General features: G+C 46.5%; 1 protein-coding gene across 1 annotated transcript; it reads left to right on the forward strand.

The window, feature by feature from the left end:
• Nucleotides 1-1,429: 1,429 nt before the first annotated feature.
• Nucleotides 1,430-22,151, forward strand: LOC124021712 (CD5 antigen-like). The gene is made up of 9 exons (XM_046336827.1): nt 1,430-1,569; nt 2,447-2,476; nt 19,145-19,174; nt 19,406-19,717; nt 20,146-20,451; nt 20,577-20,855; nt 21,258-21,578; nt 21,682-21,770; nt 21,883-22,151. The coding sequence occupies exons 1-9, from the start codon at nt 1,527-1,529 to the stop codon at nt 22,015-22,017; spliced, it is 1,545 nt and encodes a 514-aa protein (XP_046192783.1). The 5' UTR covers nt 1,430-1,526; the 3' UTR covers nt 22,018-22,151.
• Nucleotides 22,152-23,793: the final 1,642 nt, after the last annotated feature.

The following is a 23,793-nucleotide window of genomic DNA, read 5'->3' on the forward strand; positions in this document are numbered from 1 at the left end:
CAACAGGTGTAGACATTACTGTGAAATGAGAACCAACGAGGAAGAATTAAAACATTATACCTTTTCTGTGGTACAACAGGTGTAGACATTACTGTGAAATGAGAACCAACGAGGAAGAATTAAAACATTATACCTTTTCTGTGGTACAACAGGTGTAGACATTACTGTGAAATGAGAACCAACGATGAAGAATTAAAACATTATACCTTTTCTGTGGTACAACAGGTGTAGACATTACTGTGAAATGAGAACCAACGATGAAGAATTAAAACATTATACCTTTTCTGTGGTACAACAGGTGTAGACATTACTGTGAAATGAGAACCAACGATGAAGAATTAAAACATTATACCTTTTCTGTGGTACAACAGGTGTAGACTTTACTGTGAAATGCTCTTCTGAGATGTCACCCCTCCATTCTCTCCCTGAGTCCAGGCCCCAGACAGACAGAACAGCAACACCATCAGAACTATAGCAGTCTTCATTCTGAAAGGACTCTGGTCTTCTTCAGAAGTAGTGCAGTAGTCTACAGGGTTCTGAACTCACCTTTTTAAACACTTCTTATCACTCATATCATGAGGTTTCACATGTGTTTGGTTACATAGTGCAAATGTTCTTCTGAGTGATAAATTAAGAGTGTTTACTTATCAGACCCACATATATAATAAATATACTATAATATACTATATTCATGTGCTTTTAGTACTCACACATGAATCATATCCTGTTTGCAGGTCATGTGTTGTTTTGAGCCAGCAGTAAAAGACAAGCAGGACCCCCCCCCCATCTCCCATACTCTTCTTCTCTCCCCTCTCCACTTCTCTCTCTCCACTTTTCTCCCCCTCTCATCTTCCCCCGCTAATCTCCCCTCTCCTCTTCTCCCCTCTCATCTCCCCCTCTCATCTTCCCCCTTCTCCCCTCTTCTCTCTCTCCTCTTCTTCCCCTCTCATCTCCCCTCTTCTTTCTCTCCTCTCCTTCTCATCTCCTCTCATCTCCTCTCCTCTCCTCTTCATATTTTTACCACTGTCTTCTCACCAGTGATGTCATCATAACCAGTAACCTGTTCCTCTCTTGGCCCAGCCTGACCCTGACATACAGCATCAGGCCTGTTGAGTTGACCTGGGTAACAGACCTCTAGCTTCTACACCACATCCCCCCTTCGCCTGCTCTAACATGAGACCTCATCAGAACCCATTTTGGGTGCTGGTACTGTTTATATTTAGGTGCTGAAACATTAAGCCAATATTCTATAAGAGTTGAACTCAAGCAGTAGAAAGTTAGAGGTGATATTATAGGACACTATGTGTAACGTTGCTGCTCTGTCAACAGTTTCCTGTGGAGTTTTTTTAACATATCAGTTTGCTGTAGTGTTCAACCACTGATCCAAGATAAGTTGCTAAGAAGTTAATCTCACATCATTGAAGTTAGGACGTAATGAGAGAGAAGTCATAAAGCCTAGCAGTATTTTCCACTCTTCAGTCCACTCTTTATGACAGCAGACTGTGGAGCCCCAGTTAGAGACAGATATGATACCTGCAGTGGTACTGATGACCCTGTTGTGGAGCACAGGTAGGATTTTGCTACACTGATATACACTTGTGACAGTTACTGAGATATGATTTGATATTGTAAGATATATTATAATTTGCAGGGTTAGTAAAATAACATGCAACTGGTAGCAGACAGTAAAAATGTGTCTCAAAGCAGGACAATGATGTGATCACCTGTAAATGTACTTTACTGTAGTCTAACTGTCCATCTGGGGACAGGCACTAATGTCAGTTAAGTTGTGATGGTGTCCTGCATCTGACTGTTGTATATTCAGTGTGTCAATGATTGATTGTATCTGTCTCTATGTAAATAAATGAGAGTATATATTATGTATTATATATTATATTGGTGTTATGTTAGAGTAGGAGAAGGGAGGGGTGTAGATGCTAGAGGTCTATTAGCTAAGTCAAGATCAACAGGTCCAACACTATACGTCACGAAGAGAGAGAGAATGAGAGAGAGAGAGAGAGAGAGAGAGAGAGAGAGAGAGAGAGAGAGAGAGAGAGAGAGAGAGAGAGAGAGAGAGAGAGATGAGAGAGAGAGAGAGAGAGAGAGAGAGAGAGAGAGAGAGAGAGAGAGAGAGAGAGAGAGAGAGAGAGAGAGAGAGAGAGAGAGAGAGAGAGAGAGAGAGATGAGAAGAGAGGAGGGGTGGGGAGAGAGATTTGAGGAGGAGGAGAGAGAAAGGGAGGGGAGAGAGAAAGGGAGGGGCGATGGGAAAGGAGCGCATAGAGCAAGATAGGTGAGAGAGGAGGGGTGGGGAGAGATGGGGAATGTGTTTACACATGGGTGTTGTTGCACCATACCACTGTCATCCCCATCATATCATGAAAGGTCATGTTATGTTGATTTAACCTCTGCCTCTCTATTCCTCCTCTGTCTCTCTCTTTCTCCTCAGATCTCCAGGCTCAAAGCGTCAGTCCACCAGGTAGGTAGAGTATAAATCTACAGTGATTATAATAGTTCAATATTAGTCAAATTTATTATACCACATGAAGAAAGTCATGTGTCCATACAAACCATTCTAAAACCCAATAACAAGTAGTGTTTTATGGAACTACTAATACTTGACATATTATATATTATATTGTTCTGATGTTAGAGTAGGAGAAGGGGGGTGTAGATGATAGAGGTCTGTTACCAAGGCAACAGGTCTGATGCTATCTGTCAGGAAGAGAGAGAGAGGAACAGAGAGAGAGAGAGAGAAGGCGTGGAGAGAAAGTGAGATGTCAACAGAGATAGGGCTGACAGACTAACATGCAGCCAACTGAATATCTTGTCTTTACTGACTTCTCACCAGTGATGTCATCATAACCAGCAACCTTTTCCACTCTTGGTCCGGCTCAGCTTGACCCCTGACCTCTGAAATTAATCATGAAAAAAATTATATATATATATATATATTTAATTAGATTTAATCTCATCTGCAAAGAGAGTTACACATTTGCATGGAAGGGGAATGTACACTACATGACCAAAAGTATGTGGACACCTGCTCATCTAACATCTCATTCCAAAATCATGGGCATTAATATGGAGTTGGTCCCCCCCTTTGCTGCTATAACAGCCTCCACTCTTCTGCGAAGGCTTTCCACTAGAAGATGGAACATTGCTGCGGGGACTTGCTTCCATTCAGCCACAACAGCTTTAGTGAGGTTGGGCGATTAGGCCTGGCTCAGTCAACGTTTCAATTCATCCCTAAAGGTATTCAATGGGGTTTAGGTCAGGGCTCTGTGAAGGCCAGTAAAGTTCTTCCACATCGATCTCAACAAACTATTTCTGTATGGACCTCGCTTTGTGTACAGGGGCATTGTCATGCTGAAACAGGAAAGGGCCTTCCCCAAACTGTTGCAACAAAATTGGAAGCACAGAATAGTCTAGAATGTCATTGTATGCTGTAGCGATTAGATTTCCCTTCAATGAAACTAAGGGGCCTAACCCGATCCATTAAAAACAACCCCAGACCATTATTCCTCCTCCACCAAACTTTACAGTTGGCACTATGCTTTGGGGCAGGTAGTGTTCTCCTGGCATCTGCCAAACCCAGGTTTGTGGTACGGACTGCCAGATGGTGAAACGTGATTCAACACTCCAGAGAAAGTGTTTCCACTCCAGCAGACGCTTGGCATTGCACATGGTGATCTTAGGCTTGTGTGCTGCTGCTCTGCTGTAGAAACCCATTTCATGAAGCTCCAGACGAACAGTTCTTGTGCTGAAGTTTCTTCCAGAGGAAGTTTGGAATTTGGAAGTGAGTGTTGCAACCGAGGACAGATGATTTTTACACGCGACGAACTTCAGCACTCGCGGTCCCGTTCTGTGAGCTTGTGTGAGCTACCACTTCGAGGCTAAGCCACTGCTGCTCCTAGACGTTTCCACGTCACAATAACAGCACTTACAGTTGACCGGGGCAGCTAAAGCAGGGTGGAAATTAGACCAACAGACTTGTTGGAAAGGTAGCATACTATGATGGTGACGTGTTGATTGTCACTGAGTTCTTCAGGAAGGCCATTATACTGTCAATGTTTGTCTATGGAGATTGCATGGCAGTGTGCTCAATTTTTTTTTTTATCAACCACAAGGCTGGGGGAGAGAGATCGTTCTTACTCACTGACCGCCTGAGGAGGAGACAGGGGAGGAGGGAGAGAGAGAGAGATAGGAGAGAGAGATAGTTCTTACTCACTGACAGACTGAGGAGGAGACAGGGGAGGAGGGAGAGAGAGAGATAGGAGAGAGAGATAGTTCTTACTCACTGACAGACTGAGGAGGAGACAGGGGAGGAGGGAGAGAGAGAGAGATAGTTCTTACTCACTGACAGACTGAGGAGGAGACAGGGGAGAAGGGAGAGAGAGATATAGGAGAGAGAGATAGGAGAGAGAGATAGTTCTTACTCACTGACAGACTGAGGAGGAGACAGGGGAGAAGGGAGAGAGAGATATAGGAGAGAGAGATAGGAGAGAGAGATCTTACTCACTGACAGCCTGAGGAGGAGACAGGGGAGGAGGGAGAGAGAGAGAGAGATAGGAGAGAGAGATAGTTCTTACTCACTGACAGCCTGAGGAGGAGACAGGGGAGGAGGGAGAGAGAGAGAGATAGGAGAGAGAGATAGTTCTTACTCACTGACAGACTGAGGAGGAGACAGGGGAGGAGGGAGAGAGAGAGATAGGAGAGACAGATAGTTCTTACTCACTGACAGATTGAGGAGGAGACAGGGGGGAGGAGGGAGAGAGAGAGAGATAGTAGAGAGAGATAGGAGAGAGAGATAGTTCTTACTCACTGACAGACTGAGGAGGAGGATGCTGTTATAGTGATATACACTTGTGACAGTTACTGAGATATGATTTGATATTGTAAGATATATTATAATTTGCAGGGTTAGTAAAATAACATGCAACTGGACGCAGACAGTAAAAATGTGTCTCAAAGCAGGACAATGATGTGATCACCTGTAAATGTACTTTACTGTAGTCTAACTGTCCATCTGGGGACAGGCACTAATGTCAGTTAAGTTGTGATGGTGTCCTGCATCTGACTGTTGTATATTCAGTGTGTCAATGATTGATTGTATCTTTCTCTATGTAAATGAATGAGAGTATATATTATGTAGAGAGGGGGAGGGAAGAGAGGGGGAGAGAGATTTGTAGAGAAGAGAGAAAGAGTAAGGGAAGGGCTCCACTATGGCCCTCTCAGTCAGCCGGCTAAACTAGGGCCCTCTCAGTCAGCCAGCCTGCTCCACTGGGGCCCTCTCAGTCAGCCGGCTCCACTAAGGCCCTCTAGCCAGCCTGCTCCACTCAGCCAGGGGCTCCTCTCAGTCAGCCGGCTCCACTAGGGCCCTCTCAGTCAGCCGGCTACACTCAGCCAGGCTCCCTGGGGCCCTCAGTCAGCCGGCTCCACAATGGCCCTCTCAGACAGCCGGCTCCACTAAGGCCCTCTCAGCCAGCCTGCTCCACAATGGCCCTCTCAGACAGCCGGCTCCACTAAGGCCCTCTCAGCCAGCCAGCCTGCTCCACTGGGGCCCTCTAAACCAGCCTGCTCCACAATGGCCCTCTCAGACAGCCGGCTCCACTAAGGCCCTCTCAGCCAGCCTGCTCCACTGGGGCCCTCTCAGTCAGCCGGCTCCACTAGGGCCCTCTCAGCCAGCCGGCTCCACTAAGGCCCTCTCAGACAGCCGGCTCCACTAAGGCCCTCTCAGCCAGCCTGCTCCACTGGGGCCCTCTCAGTCAGCCGGCTCCACTGGGGCCCTCTCAGTCAGCCGGCTCCACTAAGGCCCTCTCAGCCAGCCTGCTCCACTGGGGCCCTCTCAGTCAGCCGGCTCCACTGGGGCCCTCTCAGTCAGCCGGCTCCACTAAGGCCCTCTCAGCCAGCCTGCTCCACTGGGGCCCTCTCAGTCAGCCGGCTCCACTGGGGCCCTCTCAGTCAGCCGGTTCCACTAGGGCCCTTTCAGCTTGTTGGCTCCACTAGGGCCCTCTCAGCCACCTGGCTCCACTAAGCTCCTCTCAGGCACCTGGCTCCACTAGGGCCCTCTCAGGCACCTGGCTCCACTATGGCCCTCTCAGCCACCTGCCTCGACTAGGGCCCTCTCAGGCACCTGGCTCCACTAGGGCCCTCTCAGCCACCTGGCTCCACTAGGGCCCTCTCAGCCACCTGGCTCCACTAAGCTCCTCTCAGCCACCTGGCTCCACTAAGCTCCTCTCAGCCACCTGGCTCCACCAGGACCCTCTCAGCCACCTGGCTCCACTAGGGCCCTCTCAGCCACCAGGCTCCACTAGGGCCCTCTCAGCCACCTGGCTCCACTAAGCTCCTCTCAGCCACCTGGCTCCACTAGGGCCCTCTCAGGCACCTGGCTCCACTAGGGCCCTCTCAGCCACCTGGCTCCACTAAGCTCCTCTCAGCCACCTGGCTCCACTAAGCTCCTCTCAGGCACCTGGCTCCACTAGGGCCCTCTCAGCCACCTGGCTCTACTAGGGCCCTCTCAGCCACCTGGCTCCACTAAGCTCCTCTCAGCCACCTGGCTCCACTAAGCTCCTCTCAGCCACCTGGCTCCACTAGGGCCCTCTCAGCCACCTGGCTCCACTAAGCTCCTCTCCGCCACCTGGCTCCACTAAGCTCCTCTCAGCCACCTGGCTCCACTAAGCTCCTCTCAGCCACCTGGCTCCACCAAGCTCCTCTCAGCCACCTGGCTCCACTAAGCTCCTCTCAGCCACCTGGCTCCATTAGGGCCCTCTCAGCCACCTGGCTCCACTAAGCTCCTCTCAGCCACCTGGCTCCACTAAGCTCCTCTCAGCCACCTGGCTCCACTAAGCTCCTCTCAGCCACCTGGCTCCATTAGGGCCCTCTCAGCCACCAGGCTCCACTAGGGCCCTCACAGCCACCAGGCTCCACTAGGGCCCTCTCAGCCACCTGGCTCCACTAAGCTCCTCTCAGCCAGCTGGCTCCACTAGGGCCCTCTCAGCCACCTGGCTCCACTAGGGCCCTCTCAGCCACCAGGCTCCACTAGGGCCCTCTCAGCCACCTGGCTCCACTAGGGCCCTCTCAGCCACCAGGCTCCACTAGGGCCCTCTCAGCCAGCCGGCTCCTCTAGGGCCCTCTCAGTCAGCTGGTGTGTAGGAGAGTGTGAGCTGTGTGTACAACTAGTAGAAGTAAAAATGTCAAGGGAAATGACCTAAAGTGATAAATCTCGTCCTAGGTTTTATTTACTGTGGTGTTTCTTCTCCACTGGTTACCCTGTTCTCATCACAACAGGTCACACATTCTGCTGACATGATTTAACACTGTATGTCTCTTATATCAACGTACATTTGGCAGGAGGTTAGGAGGTGCAGCTCAGTTTCCACCTCATTTTGTAAGTAGTGGGCACATAGCCTGTCTTCTCTCTGCCTATGATGACCTCTCTCAATAGCAAGGCCATGCTCACATTGTCTCTACATTGTCCATTTGTTTCAGATCGTCTGCCACCGTGTCCTGTCTGTTTTGGGCCAAACAGCTTTTAAGTTCACTTTGACATTTTATAGTTGTCACAGCTGGTCAGGTTGTGACAGTAGTTCTAGATAATGTGTATGTTTATTGTATTTCCTAGTCAGTAAATATTTAATAATTGTATAGTTCTAGATACTGTGTGGTTTATTATATTTCTAGTCAGTAAATATTTAATAATTGTGTAGTTCTAGATACTGTGTGGTTTATTATATTTCTAGTCAGTAAATATTTAATAATTGTATAGTTCTAGATACTGTGTGGTTTATTATATTTCTAGTCAGTAAATATTTAATAATTGTGTAGTTCTAGATACTGTGTGGTTTATTATATTTCTAGTCAGTAAATATTTAATAATTGTGTAGTTCTAGATACTGTGTGGTTTATTATATTTCTAGTCAGTAAATATTTAATAATTGTGTAGTTCTAGATACTGTGTGGTTTATTATATTTCTAGTCAGTAAATATTTAATAATTGTGTAGTTCTAGATACTGTGTGGTTTATTATATTTCTAGTCAGTAAATATTTAATAATTGTGTAGTTCTAGATACTGTGTGGTTTATTATATTTCTAGTCAGTAAATATTTAATAATTGTGTAGTTCTAGATACTGTGTGGTTTATTATATTTCTAGTCAGTAAATATTTAATAATTGTGTAGTTCTAGATACTGTGTGGTTTATTATATTTCTAGTCAGTAAATATTTAATAATTGTGTAGTTCTAGATACTGTGTGGTTTATTATATTTCTAGTCAGTAAATATTTAATAATTGTGTAGTTCTAGATACTGTGTGGTTTATTATATTTCTAGTCAGTAAATATTTAATAATTGTGTAGTTCTAGATACTGTGTGGTTTATTATATTTCTAGTCAGTAAATATTTAATAATTGTGTAGTTCTAGATACTGTGTGGTTTATTATATTTCTAGTCAGTAAATATTTAATAATTGTGTAGTTCTAGATACTGTGTGGTTTATTATATTTCTAGTCAGTAAATATTTAATAATTGTGTAGTTCTAGATACTGTGTGGTTTATTATATTTCTAGTCAGTAAATATTTAATAATTGTGTAGTTCTAGATACTGTGTGGTTTATTATATTTCTAGTCAGTAAATATTTAATAATTGTGTAGTTCTAGATACTGTGTGGTTTATTATATTTCTAGTCAGTAAATATTTAATAATTGTGTAATTCTAGATACTGTGTGGTTTATTATATTTCTAGTCAGTAAATATTTAATAATTGTGTAGTTCTAGATACTGTGTGGTTTATTATATTTCTAGTCAGTAAATATTTAATAATTGTGTAGTTCTAGATACTGTGTGGTTTATTATATTGTCACCCATAGCATTGGTGTCCTGTATGACAGAGTCATAGACATGTAAGATGCATGAAAGAGGAGGATGGCGTTGATGTTTCTCTACAGGGGGAGTCAACATGTGTTTTCTACCTGTCTGCCTGTCGAGTACCCCCACCTGTCTAGTACAGAACTCAACTCTCTCCCTGAAACAAACCTGTCTAGTACATCACTGAATTATCCTCCCGACCCCAACAAGTCTTCATCGACCTTGCCAAGGCTTTCGACTCTGTCAATCACCATATTCTTATCGGCAGACTCAGTAGCCTCGGTTTTTCGGATGACTGCCTTGCCTGGTTCACCAATTACTTTGCAGACAGAGTTCAGTGTGTCAAATCGGAGGGCATGTTGTCCGGTCCTCTGGCGGTCTCTATGGGGGTGCCACAGGGTTCAATTCTCGGGCCGACCCTTTTCTCTGTATATATCAATGATGTTGCTCTTGCTGCGGGCGATTCCCTGATCCACCTCTACGCAGACGACACCATTGTATACACTTTCGGCCCGTCATTGGACACTGTGCTATCTAACCTCCAATCGAGCTTCAATGCCATACAACACTCCTTCCGTGGCCTCCAACTGCTCTTAAACGCTAGTAAAACCAAATGCATGCTTTTCAACCGATCGCTGCCTGCACCCGCATGCCCGACTAGCATCACCACACTGGATGGCTCCGACCTTGAATATGTGGACACCTATAAGTACCTAGGTGTCTGGCTAGACTGCAAACTCTCCTTCCAGACCCATATCAAACATCTCCAATCGAAAATCAAATCAAGAATCGGCTTTCTATTCCGCAACAAAGCCTCCTTCACTCACGCTGCCAAGCTTACCCTAGTAAAACTGACTATCCTACCGATCCTCGACTTCGGCGACGTCATCTACAAAATTGCTTCCAACACTCTACTCAGCAAACTGGATGCAGTTTATCACAGTGCCATCCATTTTGTCATTAAAGCACCTTATACTACCCACCACTGCGACTTGTATGCTCTAGTCGGCTGGCCCTCGCTACATATTCGTCGCCAGACCCACTGGCTTCAGGTCATCTACAAGGCCATGCTAGGCAAAGCTCCGACTTATCTCAGCTCACTGGTCACGATAGCAACACCCATCCGTAGCACGCGCTCCAGCAGGTGTATCTCATTGATCATCCCTAAAGCCAACACCTCATTCGGCCGCCTTTCGTTCCAGTACTCTGCTGCCTGTGACTGGAACGAATTGCAAAAATCGCTGAAGTTGGAGACTTTTATCTCCCTCACCAACTTCAAACATCAGCTAGCTGAGCAGCTAACCGATCGCTGCAGCTGTACATAATCTATTGGTAAATAGCACACCCATTTTCACCTACCTCATCCCCACAGTTTTTATTTATTTACTTTTCTGCTCTTTTGCACACCAATATCTCTACCTGTACATGATCATTTATCACTCCAGTGTTAATCTGCAATATTGTAATTATTCGACTACCTCCTCATGCCTTTTGCACACATTGTATATAGACTCCCCTTTTTTTCTCTGTGTTATTGACTTGTTAATTGTTTACTCCATGTGTAACTCTGTGTTGTCTGTTCACACTGCTATGCTTTATCTTGGCCAGGTCGCAGTTGCAAATGAGAACTTGTTCTCAACTAGCCTACCTGGTTAAATAAAGGTGAAATAAAAAATAAAAAATAAAAAGTCTAGTGCACTACTCATCTCTCTCCTTGACCCCCAGCTCTCTAGAACACAACTCAACCCTCGCTCCGACAACCACTAGTCTGGTACAAAACTCAACTCTCTCCCTGACCCCCACCAGTCTAGTACATAACTCAACTCTCTCCCTGACCCCCACCAGTCTAGTACATAATTCAACTCTCTCCCTGGCCCCCACCAGTCTAGTACATAACTCAACTCTCTCCCTGAACCCAACAGTCTCGTGCATAACTCAAAACTCTCCCTGACCCCCACCAGTCTAGTACATAACTCAACACTCTCCCTGACCCCCACCAGTCTAGTACATAACTCAACTCTCTCCCTGACCCCCACCAGTCTAGTACATAACTCAACTCTCTCTCTGACCCCCACCAGTCTAGTTCATAACTCAACTCTCTACCTGACCCCCACCAGTCTAGTACATAACTCAACTCTCTCCCTGACCCCCACCAGTCTAGTTCAGAACTCTACTCTCTCCCCGACCCCCACCAGTCTAGTATACCGATACCCCTGTATATAGCCCCCACATTGACTCTGTAGCAGTATCCATTTTACATTTACATTTAAGTCATTTAGCAGACGCTCTTATCCAGAGCGACTTACAAATTGGTGCATTCACCTTATGACATCCAGTGGAACAGTCACTTTACAATAGTGCATCTGAATCTTAAAGGGGGGGTGAGAAGGATTACTTATCCTATCCTAGGTATTCCTTAAAGAGGTGGGGTTTCAGGTGTCTCCGGAAGGTGGTGATTGACTCCGCTGTCCTGCCGTCGTGAGGGAGTTTGTTCCACCATTGGGGGGCCAGAGCAGCGAACAGTTTTGACTGGGCTGAGCGGGAACTGTACTTCCTCAGTGGTAGGGAGGCGAGCAGGCCAGAGGTGGATGAACGCAGTGCCCTTGTTTGGGTGTAGGGCCTGATCAGAGCCTGGAGGTACTGAGGTGCCGTTCCCCTCACAGCTCCGTAGACAAGCACCATGGTCTTGTAGCGGATTCGAGCTTCAACTGGAAGCCAGTGGAGAGAGCGGAGGAGCGGGGTGACGTGAGAGAACTTGGGAAGGTTGAACACCAGACGGGCTGCGGCGTTCTGGATGAGTTGTAGGGGTTTAATGGCACAGGCAGGGAGCCCAGCCAACAGCGAGTTGCAGTAATCCAGACGGGAGATGACAAGTGCCTGGATTAGGACCTGCGCCGCTTCCTGTGTGAGGCAGGGTCGTACTCTGCGGATGTTGTAGAGCATGAACCTACAGGAACGGGCCACCGCCTTGATGTTAGTTGAGAACGACAGGGTGTTGTCCAGGATCACGCCAAGGTTCTTAGCGCTCTGGGAGGAGGACACAATGGAGTTGTCAACCGTGATGGCGAGATCATGGAACGGGCAGTCCTTCCCCGGGAGGAAGAGCAGCTCCGTCTTGCCAAGGTTCAGCTTGAGGTGGTGATCCGTCATCCACACTGATATGTCTGCCAGACATGCAGAGATGCGATTCGCCACCTGGTCATCAGAAGGGGGAAAGGAGAAGATTAATTGTGTGTCGTCTGCATAGCAATGATAGGAGAGACCATGTGATGTTATGACAGAGCCAAGTGACTTGGTGTATAGCGAGAATAGGAGAGGGCCTAGAACAGAGCCCTGGGGGACACCAGTGGTGAGAGCGCGTGGTGAGGAGACAGATTCTCGCCACGCCACCTGGTAGGAGCGACCTGTCAGGTAGGACGCAATCCAAGCGTGGGCCGCGCCGGAGATGCCCAACTCGGAGAGGGTGGAGAGGAGGATCTGATGGTTCACAGTATCAAAGGCAGTACCCCCTGTATATAGCCTCCACATTGACTCTGTACCAGTAACCCCTGTATATAGCCTCCACATTGACTTTGTACCGGTAACCCCTGTATATAGCCTCCACATTGACTCTGTACCAGTACCCCCTGTATATAGCCTCCACATTGACTCTGTACTGGTACCCCCTGTATATAGCATCCACATTGACTCTGTACCAGTACCCCTGTATATACCCTCCACATTGACTCTGTACCAGTACCCCTTGTATATAGCCTCCACATTGACTCTGTACTGGTACCCCCTGTATATAGCCTCCACATTGACTCTGTACCAGTACCCCCTGTATATAGCCTCCACATTGACTCTGTACCAGTACCCCTGTATATAGCCTCCACATTGACTCTGTACCAGTACCCCTGAATATAGCCTCTACGTTGACTCTGTACCAGTACCCCTGTATATAGCCTCCACACTGACTCTGTACCAGTACCCCTGAATATAGCCTCTACGTTGACTCTGTACCAGTACCCCTGTATATAGCCTCCACATTGACTGTGTACCAGTACCCCCTGTATAAAGCCTCCACATTGACTCTGTACCAGTACCCCCTGTATATAGCCTCCACATTGACTCTGTACCAGTACCCCCTGTATATAACCTCCACATTGACTCTGTACCAGTACCCCTGTATATAGCCTCCACATTGACTCTGTACCAGTACCCCTGTATATAGCCTCCACATTGACTGTGCCAGTACCCCCTGTATATAGCCTCCACATTGACTCTGTACCAGTACCCCTGTATATAGCCTCCACATTGACTCTGTACCAGCACCCCTGTATATAGCCTCCACATTGACTCTGTACCAGCACCCCCTGTATATAGCCTCCACATTGACTCTGTACCAGTACCCCCTGTATGTAGCCTCCACATTGACTCTGTACCAGTACCCCTGTATATAGCCTCCACATTGACTCTGTATCGGTACCACTGTATATAGCCTCCACATTGACTCTGTACCAGTACCTCCTGTATATAGCCTCCACATTGACTCTGTACCAGTACCCCCTGTATATAGCCTCCACACTGACTCTGTACCGGTACCCCCTGTATATAGCCTCCACATTGACTCTGTACCAGTACCCCCTGTATATAGCCTCCACATTGACTCTGTACCAGTACCCTCTGTATATAGCCTCCACATTGACTCTGTACCAGTACCCCTGTATATAGCCTCCACATTGTCTCTGTACCAGTACCCCCTGTATATAGCCTCCACATTGACTCTGTACCAGTACCCCTGTATATAGCCTCCACATTGACTCTGTACCAGTACCCCTGTATATAGCCTCCACATTGACTCTGTACCGGTACCCCTGTATATAGCCTCCACATTGACTCTGTACCAGTACCCCTGTATATAACCTCCACATTGACTCTGTACCAGTACCCCTGTATATAGCCTCCACATTGACTCTGTACTGGTACCCCTGTATATAGCATCCACATTGACTCTGTACCAGTACCCCTGTATATACCCTCCACATTGACTCTGTACCAGTACCCCTTGTATATAGCCTCCACATTGACTCTGTACTGGTACCCCCTGTATATAGCCTCCACATTGACTCTGTACCAGTACCCCCTGTATATAGCCTCCACATTGACTCTGTACCAGTACCCCTGTATATAGCCTCCACATTGACTCTGTACCAGTACCCCTGTATATAGCCTCCACATTGACTCTGTACCAGTACCCCTGTATATAGCCTCCACATTGACTCTGTACCAGTACCCCCTGTATATAACCTCCACACTGACTCTGTACCAGTACCTTTGTATATAGCCTCCACACTGACTCTGTACCAGTACCCCCTGTATATAGCCTCCACATTGACTCTGTACCAGTACCCCTGTATATAGCCTCCACATTGACTGTGCCAGTACCCCCTGTATATAGCCTCCACATTGACTCTGTACCAGTACCCCTGTATATAGCCTCCACATTGACTCTGTTTCGGTACCCCTGTATATAGCCTCCACATTGACTCTGTACCAGCACCCCCTGTATATAGCCTCCACATTGACTCTGTACCAGTACCCCCTGTATGTAGCCTCCACATTGACTCTGTACCAGTACCCCTGTATATAGCCTCCACATTGACTCTGTATCGGTACCCCTGTATATAGCCTCCACATTGACTCTGTACCAGTACCTCCTGTATATAGCCTCCACATTGACTCTGTACCAGTACCCCCTGTATATAGCCTCCACACTGACTCTGTACCGGTACCCCCTGTATATAGCCTCCACATTGACTCTGTACCAGTACCCCCTGTATATAGCCTCCACATTGACTCTGTACCAGTACCCTCTGTATATAGCCTCCACATTGACTCTGTACCAGTACCCCTGTATATAGCCTCCACATTGTCTCTGTACCAGTACCCCCTGTATATAGCCTCCACATTGACTCTGTACCAGTACCCCTGTATATAGCCTCCACATTGACTCTGTACCAGTACCCCCTGTATATAGCCTCCACATTGACTCTGTACCGGTACCCCCTGTATATAGCCTCCACATTGACTCTGTACCAGTACCCCCTGTATATAACCTCCACATTGACTCTGTACCAGTACCCCCTGTATATAGCCTCCACATTGACTCTGTACTGGTACCCCCTGTATATAGCATCCACATTGACTCTGTACCAGTACCCCTGTATATACCCTCCACATTGACTCTGTACCAGTACCCCTTGTATATAGCCTCCACATTGACTCTGTACCAGTACCCCCTGTATATACCCTCCACATTGACTCTGTACCAGTACCCCTTGTATATAGCCTCCACATTGACTCTGTACTGGTACCCCCTGTATAAAGCCTCCACATTGACTCTGTACCAGTACCCCCTGTATATAGCCTCCACATTGACTCTGTACCAGTACCCCCTGTATATAACCTCCAGATTGACTCTGTACCAGTACCCCTGTATATAGCCTCCACATTGACTCTGTACCAGTACCCCTGTATATAGCCTCCACATTGACTGTCCCAGTACCCCCTGTATATAGCCTCCACATTGACTCTGTACCAGTACCCCTGTATATAGCCTCCACATTGACTCTGTTTCGGTACCCCTGTATATAGCCTCCACATTGACTCTGTACCAGTACCCCCTGTATATAGCCTCCACATTGACTCTGTACCAGTACCCCCTGTATGTAGCCTCCACATTGACTCTGTACCAGTACCCCTGTATATAGCCTCCACATTGACTCTGTATCGGTACACCTGTATATAGCCTCCATATTGACTCTGTACCAGTACCCCCTGTATATAGCCTCCACATTGACTCTGTACCAGTACCCCCTGTATATAGCCTCCACATTGACTCTGTACCGGTACCCCCTGTATATAGCCTCCACATTGACTCTGTACCAGTACCCCTGTAGCTCTGTTGGTAGAGCATGGCGCTTGTAACGCCAGGGTAGTGGGTTCGATCCCCGGGACCACCCATACGTAGAATGTATGCACACATGACTGTAAGTCGCTTTGGATAAAAGCGTCTGCTAAATGGCATATATTATATATATTATTATTATATTATTATTATTATTATTATTATTATTATTATTATATTAGCCTCCACATTGACTCTGTACCAGTACCCCTGTATATAGCCTCCACATTGACTCTGTATCGGTACCCCTGTATATAGCCTCCACATTGACTCTGTACCAGTACCCCCTGTATATAGCCTCCACATTGACTCTGTACCAGTACCCCCTGTATATAGCCTCCACATTGACTCTGTTTCGGTACCCCTGTATATAGCCTCCACATTGACTCTGTACCGGTACCCCCTGTATATAGCCTCTACATTGACTCTGTACCGGTACCCCCTGTATATAGCCTCCACATTGACTCTGTACCAGTACCCCCTGTATATAGCCTCCACATTGACTCTGTACCAGTACCCCCTGTATATAACCTCCACATTGACTCTGTACCAGTACCCCTGTATATAGCCTCCACATTGACTCTGTACCAGTACCCCTGTATATAGCCTCCACATTGACTGTCCCAGTACCCCCTGTATATAGCCTCCACATTGACTCTGTACCAGTACCCCTGTATATAGCCTCCACATTGACTCTGTTTCGGTACCCCTGTATATAGCCTCCACATTGACTCTGTACCAGTACCCCCTGTATATAGCCTCCACATTGACTCTGTACCAGTACCCCCCGTATGTAGCCTCCACATTGACTCTGTACCAGTACCCCTGTATATAGCCTCCACATTGACTCTGTATCGGTACCCCTGTATATAGCCTCCATATTGACTCTGTACCAGTACCCCCTGTATATAGCCTCCACATTGACTCTGTACCAGTACCCCCTGTATATAGCCTCCACATTGACTCTGTACCGGTACCCCCTGTATATAGCCTCCACATTGACTCTGTACCAGTACCCCTGTATATAGCCTCCACATTGACTCTGTACCAGTACCCCTGTATATAGCCTCCACATTGACTCTGTATCGGTACCCCTGTATATAGCCTCCACATTGACTCTGTACCAGTACCCCCTGTATATAGCCTCCACATTGACTCTGTACCAGTACCCCCTGTATATAGCCTCCACATTGACTCTGTTTCAGTACCCCTGTATATAGCCTCCACATTGACTCTGTACCGGTACCCCCTGTATATAGCCTCTACATTGACTCTGTACCAGTACCCCCTGTATATAACCTCCACATTGACTCTGTACCAGTACCCCCTGTATAAAGCCTCCACATTGACTCTGTACCAGTACCCCTGTATATAGCCTCCATATTGACTCTGTACCAGTACCCCCTGTATATAGCCTCCACATTGCCTCTGTACCAGTACCCCCTGTATATAGCCTCCACATTGCCTCCGTACCAGTACCCCCTGTATATAGCCTCCACATTGACTCTGTACCAGTACCCCCTGTATATTTACATTTACATTTAAGTCATTTACATTGACTCTGTACCAGTACCCCCTGTATATAGCCTCCACATTGACTCTGTACCGGTACCCCCTGTATATAGCCTCCACATTGACTCTGTACCAGTACCCCCTGTATATAGCCTCCACATTGACTCTGTACCAGTATCCCCTGTATATAGCCTCCACATTGACTCTGTACCAGTACCCCTGTATATAACCTCCACATTGACTCTTTACCAGTACCCCTGTATATAGCCTCCACATTGACTCTGTACCAGTACCCCTGTATATAGCCTCCACATTGACTCTGTACCAGTACCTCTGTATATAGCCTCCACATTGACTCTGTACCGGTACCCCCTGTATATAGCCTCCACATTGACTCTGTACCAGTACCCCTGTATATAGCCTCCACATTGACTCTGTACCAGTACCCCCTGTATATAGCCTCCACATTGACTCTGTACCGGTACCCCCTGTATATAGCCTCCACATTGACTCTGTACCAGTACCCCCTGTATATAGCCTCCACATTGACTCTGTACCAGTACCCCTGTATATAGCCTCCATATTGACTCTGTACCAGTACCCCTGTATATAGCCTCCACATTGACTCTGTACCAGTACCCCTGTATATAGCCTCCACATTGACTCTGTACCAGTACCCCTGTATATAACCTCCACATTGACTCTTTACCAGTACCCCTGTATATAGCCTCCACATTGACTCTGTACCAGTACCCCCTGTATATAGCCTCCACATTGACTCTGTACCAGTACCTCTGTATATAGCCTCCACATTGACTCTGTACCAATACCCCCTGTATATAGCCTCCACATTGACTCTGTACCAGAGGAGAGGAAAAGAAGAGGAGAGGGAAGGGGGAGATTAGGAGAAGAGAGGGGGAAGAGTGGAGAGGAGGGATTATAAAATAGGGGAGGGGGAGAAGAGGAAAGGGGGAGAAAAGAGGGGTGAAGAGAGGAGAGGAGGGGGATTGGAGGAGAAGATAGAGAATTAGAGAGGGGTGAGAAGAGAAGAGAGGAGGGGGATTGGAGGAGAAGATAGAGAATTAGAGAGGGGTGAGAAGAGAAGAGAGGAGGGGGATTGGAGGAGAGTGGTAATGTAAGAAGAGATGCGGGAGGGGAGGAAAGGAGGGGGTGAAGAGGAAAGGGGGAGGAGAAGCGAGCTGAGTGTAGAGAAAAGGAGAAGGAGAGGAGAGGGGGAGAAGAGGGGGACAGGGGGAGGAGAATAGAGGGGGAGAAGAGTAAGTGAGAAGAGGAGAGGATGGAGAAGAGGAGAGGGTGGAGAAGCTAAGAGGGGGGAGAAGAGGAGTTTTGACCATCTGACTTGGAAAAGTGGCATCCTATGATGTTGCATTGTTGAAAGTCACTGATCTTTTCATTAAGGCCATTCTACTGCCAATGTTTGACTATGGAGATTGCATGGCTGAGTGCTTGATTTTATACATCTGTCAGGAAGGTGTGTGGCTGAAATAGAATCCACTAATTTGAAGGTGTGTCCACATGCTTTTGTATATATAGTGTATGTACACATGGGTGTTGTTGCACCATACCAACGATAAGCCTGTCTTCCCCATCACATCATGAAAGGTCATGTTATGTTCATTTAACCTCTGTCTCTCTCTTCCTCTGACTCCTCCCTTTCTCCTTTGTTTCTCTCTTTCTCTCTCTTTCTCCTCTGTCTCTCTCTTTCTCCTCTGTCTCTCTCTTTCTCCTTTGTTTCTCTCTTTCTCTCTCTTTCTCCTCTGTCTCTCTCTTTCTCCTCTGTCTCTCTCTTTCTCCTCAGATCTCCAGGCTCAAAGCGTCAGTCCACCAGGTAGGTAGAGTATAAATCTACAGTGATTAAAGCAGTTCAATAGTAGTCAACTTTATTATCCCACATGGAGAAATTCATGTGTCCATACAAACCATTCTAAAACCCAATAACAAGTAGTGTTTTATGGAACTACTAATACTTGTCAACCACAAAGCATCACTGCTGTTAGAATAACAGAATCACTGTCATCATCTGTCCTCACCACTGTGTTTTCCTCTCTGCTGTTTACAGCTGAATACTCAGTCAGACTGTTGAATGGGACCACTTCCTGTTCTGGGACAGTGGAAGTCTTCTATGAAGGAGAGTGGTTGGGTCTATGTTCTGGGTGCTGGAGCATGATGAGAGAGGTTAAAATTTTGTGTAGAGAGCTGAACTGTGGAGATGTTGTAGCTGAATCTATAGGACCTCAGTTTGTAACGGGAAGAGGAATAGTCACAATATATAGTATGTGTAGTGGACATGAGTCTACTGTTGGACAGTGTGTCATCACAGGAGGACCTGGTGTCTGTGATGGTGGATATTATCATCATGTGACCTGTTCAGGTAAGAGACTGGTCATATTGAGAGATTTATTTATACATTATACAATATTACCATGTATCATGTTTTATGTGTTTTTATTTCATGTAAATAGAGGGAGAGATGTCAGATGTATTTAAACATTATATTTGTGTTTGTCATATTGGTTTATGGGAGATGTTCATGGGCAGATCATTGTAGTTCAGATGGTACTGAAGTGAAGCTGCCTGATGGATGTCCAGCTGTTTATTTTCTATAAAGTGAAGTGAACTTATTCCTGTCTCCTGCCTGCATTATTCCCAACCCGATCCTGAGTGACTAAGAACCCATTTCTACCTCTTACAGTATCAAACATAACAAACTACAATCTTTTATCCAACATATTTGTGTTTAGTCCTTGACAGTGTCATCAACAAAACTGATTGAATGTTCAACCAACTCTTTTTCTCCAGAGTCTGTGCGGCTTGTGGATGGAGCTGGTCTCTGCTCTGGGAGAGTGGAGGTGAAGTCCAATCAGTCCTGGGCCTCAGTGTGTGAAGCTGACTTTGACCGGCAGGATGCAGAGGTCGTCTGTAGGGATGTTGGCTGTGGGGCTCCTGCAGCTCTACAGGGGGGGCTCTATGGAGAAGGTGAGGGTCAGACCTGGGATAAAGAGTTCCAGTGTAAAGGCAATGAGTCCCTTCTCCTGGACTGTGACACCTCAGACAGAGAGAACAACACCTGCCTACCTGGTAATGCTGTTGGACTCACCTGCTCAGGTAAGAAACAGTTTGTCACTCAGTCAACATTGTTTCTCACCTGGAGTGAAGAATATGATAGACAATATAGGTGTGTTTTAGTGAGAAAACAGTAAGATTACTGTCTCTCTCTTTTCTTTTCTCAGAGCCTGATGATGTGAGGCTGGTGGGAGGAGGCAGTCGCTGTGCTGGTGGAGTGGAGTGGTACGACCAGGGAGAGTGGAGGACTGTGGGAACTGAGGACGAGGACCAGGAGGGTGTAGCTACAGTAGTGTGTAGACAGCTGGGTTGTGGCTCCACTGTTTCAGTACTACCTGGAAACACCACTAGAGGGTTTGGAGTTACATGTTCTGGGTCTGAGTCTTCACTGAGGGAGTGTTTTAGAAGTTATGTTCTCCTTCCTGGACTCACAGTGATCTGCTCAGGTAATAACAACATATTATAATTATATTCAACTGATTTCCTTCATTCATACAACTTCCTCTGCACCTCTCATGATGACTGTTTAACTTGTCAGTCTGCTTTACTAAATAGATCACTCAGTCAAGTAGAAATCAAATACAACTTAAATATCCCAGAATGCTTTTGTATGTGAGTGTTATCTCAGTGAACGTCTCTACTCACTACCACTGTCACATGTCATGTTATCTTGTTCCAGATGTCCTGCTTCAGCCTGATATCAACATATGTTGTCTCAGTGACTGTAGGCCCACTACTCATGTTGCCCTGTGAGGGAGGGTGTCTGGCACTGTTACATGCTGATGTTATTGTCATATCTATAGGAAACTAGTTGAAGAGGTTTGTCTTGTTCTCTTTTATTGTTACAGATCTCCTGGTCCAGCCTGATATCTCCCTGACTGACCCAATGGGAGGGGTCTTCAGGGGCCACCAGGGGCCCGAGATGTTCAGGGGCTACAACTTCACCATCACCTGCTCCACTCAGCCACAGTACCCAGGAGGCTCCTTCCTCCTCACGTTCACCGGCTCCAACAGAACCCAGACCCAGCCAGCTGTCAATCACTCTGCTGCCTTCCTCTTCCCTGCTGCAGATGACTCCCACCAAGGGAACTACAGCTGTGTTTATGACAATTATGTTTTCTCTCATAACTTCTCCTCTGAGAGTGAGCTCCTCTCCCTCACCATCACAGGTAACTGAACAGGAACTAGACTTATAACTTTGTCATTGACAGATTTCCCACAGATCTATGTGAAGATGATCAGTCCCCTCATCAAAGGTGTTTCTGTTTGCAGCCTCTCCTCTGCCAGCCTTCATCATCAGACACGTTGTAGTGCTGCTGATCCTACTGACAACAATCACCACCTCCTACCTGTACTACAAGGTAAAGACATTTACTCAGACGTTACAAGTTATTTAAACTAGAGGGAGAGGAGGGGGAGAGAATGGAGATACTAGAGAGTAAATGTCTGACTGTTGGTGCTGTGTCTCTCTAGCCCACCAGGCGGCAGAAGAGAGTGAACAGGGTGAGCAGCATGGATCTTTATGTCAATGCCATGGAGATGGTCTCTCTGAGCTCCAGAGCTGAAGCTGGACCGGGAGAGGAGAGAGCGGCCCAGGGGACGGAGTAGGAGTAGAATGAATCTGACCCTACATACTGATCTTAGGTCAGTTGTGTGTTTTAAATCGATGGTCAGCAGTGGACTGGTGTTTAAAATGTGGTGACAAACCTGAAGTGGTTCTAATTTTAATAACAAGTTCAGAATTAGTTTCTCTTTCTAGAACCTTGGAAGAAATCTAAAAGGAGTGATTGCAACCACAATTATTCATTTAGTTTGAAACATGGGGTTCTGGGTAACATGGGGTAACATGGGGTTTGGGTAACATGGGGTTTGGGTAACATGGGGTAACATGGGGTTTGGGTAACATGGGGTAACATGGGGTTTGGGTAACATGGGGTTTGGGTAACATGGGGTAACATGGGGTTTGGGTAACATGGGGTTTTGGTAACATGGGGTTTTGGGTAACATGGGGTTTGGGTAACATGGGGTTTTGGGTAACATGGGGTTTTGGGTAACATGGGGTTTTGGGTAACATGGGGTTTTGGTAACATGGGTTTTTTTTAACATGGGGTTTTGGTAACATGGGGTTTGGGTAACATGGGGTTGTGGGTAACATGGGGTTTTGGGTAACATGGGGTTTTGGTAACATGAGGTTTGGGTAACATGGGGTTTGGGTAACATGGGGTTTTGGTAACATGGGGTTTTGGTAACATGGGGTTTGGGTAACATGGGGTTTTGGTAACATGGGATTTGGGGTAACATGGGGTTTGGGGTAACATGGGGTTTTGGTAACTTGTGGTTTGGGGTAACATGGGGTTTTGGTAACATGGGGTTTTGGTAACATGGGGTTTGGGGTAACATGGGGTTTTGGTAACTTGTGGTTTGGGGTAACATGGGGTTTTGGTAACATAGGGTTTGGGGTAACATGGGGTCATGGGGTTTTAGGTAACATGGGGTTTGGGTAACATGGGGTTGGGGTAACATGGGGTTCGGTAACATGGGGTTTTGGGTAACATGGGGTTCGGAAAATGGGGTTTGGTAACATAGGTTTTGGGTAACATGGGGTTTGGGTAACATGGGGATAAAATGGGGTTCAGGTGACATGGGGTTTTGGGTAACATGTGGGTTTGGGTAACATGTGGGTTTGGATAACATGGGTTCTGGGTAACATTGGGTTTGGGTAACATAGGGTTTGGGTAACATGGGGTTTGGGTAACATGGGGTTCGGAAACATGGGGTTTTTGTCACATGGGGTTTTGGGTAACATGGGGTTTTGGGTAACATGGGGTTTGGGTAACATGGGGTTTGGGTAACATGGGGTTTTGGGTAACATGGTGGTTTGGGTAACATGGGGTTCGGTAACATAGGGTTTGGTAACATAGGGTTTGGGTAACATGGGGTTTGGGTAACATGGGGATAACATGGGGTTTTGGGTAACATGTGGGTTTGGGTAACATGTGGGTATGGGTAACATGGGTTCTGGGTAACATGGGGTTTTGGATAACATGTGGGTTTGGGTAACATGGGTTTTGGGTAACATGGGGTTTTGGGTAACATGGGGTTTGGGTAACATGGGGTTTTAGTAACATGGGGTTTTGAATATTTTAAGAGAGAAGCTCAGTAATGTCTGTTTGAATGAATGAATGTTTTGCTTTTTGCTCTGTCTTCATGACTTCATTTTATTTATGTCTCTTAAATTCTTTATCTTATTTAGTGTCTCTTATATTCTTTATCTTATTTAGTGTCACTTAGATTCTTTATCTTATTTAGTGTCTCTTAGATTCTTTATCTTATTTAGTGTCTCTTAGATTCTTTATCTTATTTAGTGTCTCTTAGATTCTTTAT

This window comes from Oncorhynchus gorbuscha, unplaced genomic scaffold, assembly GCF_021184085.1.
Source record: "Oncorhynchus gorbuscha isolate QuinsamMale2020 ecotype Even-year unplaced genomic scaffold, OgorEven_v1.0 Un_scaffold_1177, whole genome shotgun sequence".
In the NCBI taxonomy this organism is placed as follows: domain Eukaryota; kingdom Metazoa; phylum Chordata; class Actinopteri; order Salmoniformes; family Salmonidae; genus Oncorhynchus; species Oncorhynchus gorbuscha.